Source organism: Chenopodium quinoa, unplaced genomic scaffold (assembly GCF_001683475.1).
Source record: "Chenopodium quinoa cultivar QQ74 unplaced genomic scaffold, ASM168347v1, whole genome shotgun sequence".
NCBI lineage: Eukaryota > Viridiplantae > Streptophyta > Magnoliopsida > Caryophyllales > Amaranthaceae > Chenopodium > Chenopodium quinoa.
The window spans coordinates 4553643-4563809 of NW_018742484.1; the positions used below are offsets into that span (position 1 = coordinate 4553643).

A 10167-nucleotide genomic window follows, 5' to 3' on the forward strand; every position below is an offset into this window, starting at 1 on the left:
AACAGCCAGCACAGCAAAATAGCAAAAAGGACCAACAATAGCAGCAGCCACCAGCAGAACCAGCAAGGTTACAAGATGTTGAAGTGCTGGTTAATTGTAATATTACAGCCTCTTTTAATGAAAATATGTAACTTTATATATATGTTAGTGTTTCTATATCAATTTAAGTGAAAAAAATGCAAATAAAAAAATAAAAAATAAAAAAATTTGGGGCACTTTTGGCACCGGTTTTGAAACCGAACCGGTGCCAAAAGTTTTTTTTATTATTATTTTGGGCCATTATTCGCACCGGTTCACAGCAAGAACCGGTGCGATTTCCGGTGCAAAAGTTTTTTTTTTTAGCATCCCTCAAATCTACTACGGTTCAAAATCGGTGCGAAGGGGGTTTAGAACCGGTGCTCATTACCATTTTTTGCCTAGTGATTTGACCCTCATACGAGATTTTATCAGCTTCATTTTAGTTACATAGTATATTTATAAAATAACTATTTTAAAATATGTATTTATTATATCACGATTTTATAAAAACTTAATGCTCGTAAAAGATACAACACTTATATGAATGTCAAATCAATGTGATATAGCCATAACGGATTTTTTTTTTTTTTTTTTTATTTTTTTTTTTTGAAATGAATACATAATGCTAGAAAAATAAAATTTCTTGAAAAATACTTGCTCATTTGTATCCGTAGCTCCTTGTACTTTCAGCTTCATACTTTTCCAACTCCATCGCATACATAAGCATACACCTTCTCTAACACCCCACAGCCTACAGGCCTAATAAACTCTCTTTCTCGGATGAATGAAAACTTAAAGGTTAAAGATCTAGTGATGAATATGATATTCCACATGTGAACAAAATGAGACTTGAAACACAAACCAGCCTCAAGCTCCAATGTGGGCACGCAATCATACTACATCACATGGATGATAATGTTGTCTCTACATCAAGTGCACGCACATACATATTTTATTTTTACACCATATATGTACACATGGATAAAACATAGCAAAAACATCACACATTACCAATGGTGCTGGTGTGGGTGATAAGGAAGCGCATACAGTTTATTAAAGCTTCTTTTTCGCTTTCAAGGAATTTTGGAGATCAATTCTTATCATCCACCCTTGTGGCTCTCTAAGCACCAAAAAAAAATGATGCGGGTGATGCAGAACCATCATGCATGATTAATGTTCCATGCATGCATATGTTTCCTTTCTTCTACAATTCTTGAAAATTTCTTAAAGGTTCTTTAAGTATATGGGTCTAAATTTTTTCTTACAAGTTTTTACCTTTCATTTGAAAGGGTTATTTCTTCTTTTAAGAATTTAGGATTTTAGTTTTTTAATTTTAAGATCCTAGATGCATGATTTAGGAATTGTTTTTATATTCAATTCCTAATAACTAAATTAGGGTTTTTTTTTCTTAAGTTTTTTAGAAAGTTTAGGATTTTTTTATCTTTTGTAAGGCTATAAAAGGCTAGTTATTCAAATAAATCATATCGGAGTTATTAAAATTTAATGAGTTTTTTCTATCTAGGGTTTATGCATCAAACCTAACACAAGACAAAAACGTTTATGTATTCTTAAACCGCAACTTCAAGAAGATCGATCCTCGAAGCCATGACTTTTGATAAGTTATCTATCCTTAAATTTATGCTTTTTTTTTTTTCTCTCTAATTCATCTCCCTAAAGCCCAGAATAATCCACCCGCTCTCGTTCTAAGTTTTCAAGCAAATTCAAATTGTAATCTGCATCAACAAGAACATTAAATGTGTATAGGAAAACTGGGACAGAAAGATCAACTGCATATGGCAGCATGCAATGGAGCAAAAAATCATCAATGGGCTCGAAACATGTCTTTTGGAAATCAAATGTTATATTTGATTTAGATTTGTTTTAGCAACATGGAATGATAATGAACAAACGTTTTGGAAAATGTCTCAGTACCCTATGAATTACAAAGAAAATTGTGTTCCCAATTCTTTTCCTAAGATACGTATAAAACAGTCATTGAAATAAAGATTATTCATCTACAACAAGACTAATAGATGATTGCCATTTCAGCCAATCAAAGATTTTATCTACGGCAAGACTATATTAGATGATTGCCGTTGCAGCCAATCAAAGATTTTATTCATCATCATAGCTGGTATACATTAGTAATATGCTACTCCGTAGTATATAAAATTACAAAGCTACTAGCTGAGTGTCAATTATAGTTTCTTATAAGGAGAGATTATATGCAAGGTATACAAACTTGTACATGCTTGGATTTCGGACTACTTCAATATTGAATATGGGAGTATGGAGCCACCGTCGATCAAGTATAGCAAGGGAGGTTATTCCTCCCGTTTTCGGTAAAGCAACAGAATATAGGTAGGTCGCACCTACCCTAAGCCCATAGGCTCTCTTGAGTGTGTTACCCAGTCCGAAAGCAATCAATGTCGTCTTGTCATTTCAAGTTATTCATTCACACTTATAAGTCTATGACCTGTTAATGTTCCTACTGATTAGGCAGCCTCGAAATGGTTCATCGATCACTTATGGGTTTTCCAAAATAGGAGAATCTAACATCGAAAGTCTATATAAGTCCTGTTGTTCTTGGAGTGAGTGAGACCGGGGCGGACTCACGAACGTAGCTACTAGACCTTATGCAATACGTAAGCTAGCATGAACCTGTAAATATTAAAATATACAAAGTAGATAAATTAATAAGTATATATTGTATAGGATATTTCATCACTTGTACACTTTTTTGCACTCATGTTTTGATTTTTTTTTTAAACAATTATTTTTACCATTGAAATTGACAACGAGAACTTCATAAAAGGGCAGTCACAAAGTCTAAAGGAACTCCATTAAAAAAAGGTATTGTTAAAATTAGAAGAATGTCTGAAGAGAAAGAGAATAGTTACAAAGTTGTAATATACTCGTAATCTTTTTTTTTTGAAGTAACAATATAATCTTTAATTATCTAATACTATCTCTCCTCTCTGGCGGAGTTTTGGAAACAATATTGGGTAATCCCCCTTCCAAGAATGGCACTAAAAGATAAGCCTTTATAGGGGCTAACTACTTCAAGATTTTTTTCAGTTAGAGCAGCAACATGGTTGGCTCATGATCTTGAGCCAAATAGCACTAAATGGCAATATATCTGGGCTCTAGACATCCCCCCTAAGCTACAGATTTTCTTATGGCAAAGCTTCCATAATAGTCTTGGATTTCGTCACCTTCGAAAAAGATAAAATATTATTCAACTTGAAAATTGCATCCTATGCAATCAACATAGCGAAACTCTAGATTAGATAGCCTTTTCCTAGAATGTGACAAAACGAAAGAAATTTGGTCTACCCCTCTTATAAAGAAATGGTTAGACTACACCGTCCCTTCTCAGTCACTTATTGACTCTATGTTGTTTCTTAGAAAAAATAAGTTTACTCTAAAGAAATTTATTTTCCTTATCTTGGAAAGAACGAAATTTTATCATTTTCCGAAATGAAACTATAGACATGTTTAGTGTTTACCATCGAGCACACTTTGCACTCAATTAGTGGACACAAAGAAGTCTCATAGATACCTTCACTTCTTTGGGATCTCCCCTCAAGAGATCCCACTCCCCCCATTCCCCTCCCCAACTTCACCTCCACATTTCTTGGAAGCCACCTCCTTCAAATTTCTTTAAACTCAACATCGACGGGTCGGTATACAACAACTTAGCGGCGACATGAGTCATCATCAGAGATAGTAGCGGTCTACTTATCAAGGCTACTGCCTTCTAGGTAGTACCAAAGTCTTCATTGTAGAAACTACGGCGCTCCACAAAGGCATTCTCATATCTCTTCAACAAGGTACACCACAAGAAAACTGCTGATTTTCAACGAATCGGTTCCGACAGACGGGTAATTCTGTCGAAAAATTCGAAATTTCCGACAGATTTATATTTAGTCGGATATTTCGGACGAATTCACACAATCCGTCTGAAATTTCCGACGACGAAATATATATCCGTCGGAATATATGTAATTTCTGGTCGGAAAGTAAAAATTTCGACGGAATATATGTTTGTCGGAAATTTCAGATGGAAATTTCCGTCGGAACATAAATTTGAAAAAAAAAATTAATCCTTTCTGAGCCTTAAATGTCACACCTCTATTCCTCACTTAAAAAAAAATTAAAAATAAAAATAAAATAAAAACCCTCTTTCCTCACTTCTCTTTCTCTTTCTCTCTCCTCCTCTTTCTCACTTCTCTCTTCTTGTACTTCATTCCCAGCCTTAAGAAAATTTCCAAAACTGAAGATGAGCCTTACTACTGCGAGAAAGATTTCTTAACGGCGGTGCCAGCACCGATGTTCTCTCTTTCTCACTGGTCAGCCCTCTCTTTCCTACGCCTCTCCTCTTCTTTCTCTGCTCATCACTACTAGAACATAGGTTATTTCCGACGGACATGTAATTCCGTCGGAAAATTCGAAATTTCCGACGGATTTTTTTTCCGTCGTATATTTCCGACGAAGTCAAGCAATCCGTCGGAATATTTGTACTTTTCGACAAAATATTTCGTTGAGAAAGGTCATTTCCGACGAAAAAATATTCCGTCGGAAATTTCCTACGGATTTTCCGTCAATATATAACTTAAAAAAAAAAAGAAAAAAAAAAGATATTTCTTTAAACCCTAACCCTAACCCTAACCCCTTTTTCTCTTCCGCCCTTTTTCTCTTTTCCCTCTCTTCGCTTCCTTCTCTTTCTCTCTCCTGGTCCTCCTCTTCTTTTCTCCTTTTTTCCTCTCTTCTCTTTCTCTCTCCTCCTGGTCCGCCTCTTTTCTTTCCTCTCTTCTCTTTCTCTTTCCTCTATTTTCTTCTCCTTATTTCCTCTCTTCCTTATCTGCCTCTTTCTTCTCTCCTCTTCTTTTCCCTCTTTCTTCTATCCATGACCAACAACAACAACAAAAGAGGCCACAACATCACAACTACGGTCAAAGCCAACACCGACATCAACAACAACCACTAGCGTTAAGAACAACACCAACACCGCACAACAACGGCGCAACAAAAGCCACCGTATTGTAGATCTTGTTTTAATTTAGGTTAGATTGTATATCTAGCTTTTTTTTTCCTTTTAAATTCTGATTTTAGTTAATTATTGATGTCATTGTAATGTTAATGTATAAATTTTGTTAAATAATTGTATATTCATATATTTCTTTGAATTGTTTTGGGTAGTTTTTGTTGTTTTTTATAATAATTTTCGTTTATTTTTGTTTGCTAATTATAGTTGCTTATTTATTTATTTTTTTTGGAAAATTTTGTTCTTTTTGGTTAAATTTTGGTGGTAGTGGTTTCGATTTGGTGTGGGTGGGGTTTTGGTTGGGGTGGTTTCAGTTATGGGTTACAGGTTTTGGTGGTGGATCTGGGTGGTGGTGGGGGATTTTGATAGTGATTGGGTGAATTTAGGCGGTGGTGATGGGTGAATAACGGTGTTGGTGGGGTGAATTTTGATGGTGGCTTAGGAGTGGAGGGGGTACGATTTAGGGGTGGGGCTGTTTTTTTTTATTTTTTTTATTGACTTTTCCAACGGAAATTCTGTCGAAATTTTCCGGCAGAACAGTATCCGTCAAAAATTTTCGACGGACTTTACCGGGCCGGAAAATCTCTTCCGACACTTGAATTCCGTCGGAAAAGGTCATTTTTCCTACAAAACCTTTTTCGACAACCGGTTCCGACGGAATTTTTCTGTCGGAAATAGCCTAGTTTCTAATAGTGCATGGTTTATTTCATTCAAATTGATGGTTTTTACGGTCAAATTTGATCTAGAGATTTCATGGTCGAATTTGGCTGTATTAATCCAAATTCGATGAGAAATTAACATTCAATTTCGGTGTTAAGGTATATTTTCTTTCTTTTTTTTTTGGTTTTTTTTGGGTTGTAATTGTGGTTTTCGGCAATAGTGGTTGTGGTTGTGGTTGTTTTTTTTTTTTTTTGTTAAATTTTGGGTTAATTTTTAGGTGGTTTTTTTGTTAGGGTTGTAGATCTGGATTTCGTTTGGGTGTGTTTGGGTGGTAGATCTAGATTTGGATTCGTTAGGGTTAAATGGGTGGGTTAAGGTGGTGGGTCTGGTTCAGTTAGGGTGGGTGGTTCGATAAGGATGGGTTGCTCGGGTTCTTCGGGCACGCAGTTGGGTGGGGGTACTGAGTTGTGGTGGTTGGAGGTGGTGATACGTTGTGGCGGTGGTGCTGCATCGTGGTTTTTTTTTTCTATATTTTTTTAATAGGATTTTCTGAGGGAATTTCCGTCGGAAATTTCCAACGGACTTTGGCAGGCCGGAAAATTTCTTCCGATGCCTAAATTCCATCGGAAAAGTGTTTTTGTCGGAAACGGTCGATTTTCCTACAAATACGATTACGACGATACTTTCCGACGGAATTCCGTTGGAAACATGATTTCTGACGGAATTCCGTTGGAAACATGATTTCCGACGGAAAACAAGGTGTTTTCGACGGAATTTTTCCGTCGAAAATCACCTGTTTTCTTGTAGGGTATTCACAATATTTAAATTGAAGGCAACAACCTTTTAGTTATCAACACAGTCCAAGGTCAATCCCACGGGAGATTGGGCAAATTATCTTGGATATTAGAGCATATCTACCGAGAGGCAAATAGAGCAGCAGATTGGATAGCAAATGGGGGTCATTTAGTTAGCGATAATATGGATATTATCCCTTGTAATAACTCTAGTTTAATTCCCATTCTTTCCTCAGATGCAATAGGAATTCTCCTCGTGAGGAGACCGGGTTTCCTTATAGTTTTCCTTTTTCTTACCTTTATAGAAAAAAAACTACTATCTCTTTTTAGCTTGGAAATTATAATGATCAAAGTTATGTATTTTGTGCTCCGTATTTGTCAAGTTAGTATGAATACTATAATACGAGTACATTTAAATAATAAAAAAAAAAAAAAAAAGGTGCACTAAGATAGAAAAATGAAGTTTCTGGAAAAGTCGTAGTGATTCGTATCTGCAGCTTCTCGCACTTTCCCCTTCATACTCATCCAATCCCACCACATAACAACACAACACAAACCTTCTCGAACACCCCACGCCCTCTCTCTCTCATCATTTAACTCCTTACCACGAACTTTCTAGAACCCCAACAAACAAACCTATCCTTCCTCTTTCCCCCTCTCTTCTCCTCTTTACACCAAACCTCCTCCTTTCTTTCTCTCTCCTCCCAATACATCATTCTCCCCTTTCTCTTTCCAATCCAATCTTTTCATTTTCACCATTTTTCGGATCTGATTATTATTTTTTTCACGCCATGCTTCCAATGCCGGTGGACCAAAACGGTGATTCCGCCGGCGGAGGTGGTGGTGCTGGTTGTGGTGGTACTGGTAGTGGTAATGCTAGCGACTCGCAACAACGTACTCTTCCGACTCCGTTTCTTACCAAAACTTATCAGCTTGTTGATGATCCTGCTGTTGATGATTTGATTTCTTGGAATGATGATGGATCGAGTTTCATCGTTTGGCGTCCTGCTGAATTTGCTCGTGATTTGCTTCCTAATTATTTTAAGCATAATAATTTCTCTAGCTTCGTTCGCCAACTCAATACCTATGTAATTTTCTCAAAAATAAAAGTTTGGATCTATTAAATATATTTCAAATAGTACCGTTTTTTCATTGAATTAATCAGTCAATTTGATTTGATTTGAATTGAATTTTTAGGGTTTTCGGAAAGTTGTACCGGACCGTTGGGAGTTCGCGAATGATTGTTTCAAAAGAGGTGAAAAAGCGCTTCTCCGTGATATACAACGTCGGAAGATATCTCCGGCGCCGGCGATTAATTCTCCGACGACTGCAGTTGCGTCTCCGACGACAGTTCCGGCAGCTGTTACAGTAGCAGCGCCGCCTCCGGTAGCGATTAGAACGGTATCACCGGCAAACTCCGGTGATGAGCAGGTGCACTCGTCGAATTCATCTCCAGCTCCCGGCACTGCGACGGTACAACGAATAGCAAGCTGCACGACGACGACGGAGATTCTAGAAGAGAACGAGCGATTGAGGCGAGAGAATCTAACCCTATCGCAGGAACTGAACCATCTGAGAGGATTATGCAATAACATATTGGCGATGATGAGTAATTACGCGACGGGACAAACGGAACCCGGCGGATTACCGGAAGAAAGACAGTTGGATTTGCTACCGGCAAAGCCGGCCGCAGCAGGTGAGGCCGATCACGGCGGCGCTTCCAGCGGCGGAGCCACCGAGAGCGGCGGAAGTAAGGGCGGAGAGAAGGCGGAGGAGGAGGGAGAAGAGGGGTGTCCGTGTCCTAGATTGTTCGGGGTTTCCATTGGAGCGAAGCGCGTCAGTAGAGACGATGATGAAGCGAGTGGCGAAAGAGAGTGGTCTGCTCCTGTTCATACGCAGCAAGAGCAGCAAGGTTCAGGAGGATGAGATCTGATCCGTTGATTGATGATAATCTTGATTTATTGTTAGTGATCAACGGTCGTGATTGACTGTTGTGATGAACGAAAGAGACATCAGTGAGAGAAGGACGCGTGTGCAGGAAGGGACCCACTTTTTTGGATAAGATAATGTTGATATAATCATAGAATTTGTGGGATTCCTCTAGTTGGTTCCTTAGATTGGTTTCTAGAAAGTCAATGAATGATGTTTTTGAGAGGGTGGATTCTGCACAGGTGGCTGTAGCCATAAGCCATTGATGATGCTTTTACATGGAAACTAAAGTTTGAGTCCCTCACGTGAACAACGACGAAAGTGTAACCATGTTTGACAAAAGGTGGGGCGAAAGTGCTAGCTAAAATAGGATATTCTTTTCTCGAGTGGAACTCCTATGACATCAGAAATATGGATGGATGTCGGAAAACATTTTAAACAACTAACATTGTGCGAGTAATGTTTAGAAGTGTCAAGTGTGTTGATTAGTGTTATAGTAGTGTCATTTATAGCACATTTATCTCTGTTGTAAGTTGTAAATAAGTTATAGTTATCGGCTTTGTTTGTTGTATTATACAAGCGATATAGAGGGTGACGCTACCAAAATTCATCAAGGTCTTGTAAAAATTGAGAGAAATTGGGTCAATTTAGGATTAATTCAACTAATCAATGTACTTTTTTGCTCTTTAATTGTATATATATATTATTGTATATGTATATTTCTACATCATACATGATGTACTCATGAGATATTGCTTGGAATATCATGGGTGTGACGAATAAAGATCACTCAATTGGTTGAATGGAATAGTTAGTAATATAATTCATTTTAGTAAAAATTAACAAGAATAATCCCAACTTTGGTTGATTTGCTCAAAATAATCTCAATTTTTGATTATTTTTTAATAATTCGAACTTTAATCTCAATTTACTTCTAATGGTCCCAACCAATTACCTAACTTGTTATAACAAGTTAGATGACACGTGTTGGCACCTGATTGGTCAAAAAATAAAAATTTAAAAAAAAATTTAAGAAAAAAATAAATAAATAATTATTAAGTAATTAAAAAAAAAAAAAAAAACACACCAGCAGCTCCAACCACTCACCTCACCAGCCCGACCCCCCTGCCTCCAACTCCGGCCACGCGCAGACACTTTCCCCCCGTGCCGGCGCCGCGCCGCCCCACCCTCTAAACCTCCAGACTCCACCCTCACGAAACCCTTTAAAACCAACGGCCCACCATCGAGTCAGCCGTCGCTGCTCTTCTCCACTCCCTCGCTTCCCTCTTAAGAGCCGCCCAACGTCGGCTTCTTCCATGGCAACTTGCTCTCTGCCTTGGCTCTCTCGACCGCGCCGTTGATTATGCTTTAGCCACCGATCTTGGACGCCCCTTGGTTACAGTTTTTGTGGTAGGATGGGTATTGGGTCGGGGAGGTAGGGTGGTGGAGGTGGATGAGTCGGTGTTGGTGAATCAGGGGAGGTAGGGTGGTGGAGGTGGCTAGGTGGTTGACTCGTTGGTGTTGGTGGCTGGCGTGGTTTACAGACTTTACACTTTGCAACATTAAATTGCTTTTTTTTTTTATTTATTTATTTAGTTTTAAATTAGTTGATTAAGTATTAATTTTTTAAAATAGTTAATTAAATGTAGTAATTTTTTTTTAAAGAGTTTATTAAGTGTTAATTTTTTTTTTCCTGAATAAATAATTAAGTGTTGATTA

The 10167-nt window shown here is 37.8% G+C and overlaps 1 protein-coding gene across 1 annotated transcript; it reads left to right on the top strand.

Annotated features, from left to right (window-relative positions):
* Window positions 1-7046: 7046 nt before the first annotated feature.
* LOC110719484 (heat stress transcription factor B-2b-like) lies at window positions 7047-9251 on the top strand. Its single transcript, XM_021898438.1, has 2 exons — window positions 7047-7607; window positions 7717-9251. The coding sequence occupies exons 1-2, from the start codon at window positions 7311-7313 to the stop codon at window positions 8443-8445; spliced, it is 1026 nt and encodes a 341-aa protein (XP_021754130.1). The 5' UTR covers window positions 7047-7310; the 3' UTR covers window positions 8446-9251.
* Window positions 9252-10167: the final 916 nt, after the last annotated feature.

Coding starts and splice junctions, on each gene's coding strand:
- LOC110719484 (XM_021898438.1), top strand. CDS start 7,311: ATGCTTCCAATGCCGGTGGACCAAAACGGTGATTCCGCCGGCGGAGGT. Junction 7,608..7,716: donor TTCGCCAACTCAATACCTAT/GTAATTTTCTCA, acceptor TTGAATTTTTAG/GGTTTTCGGAAAGTTGTACC.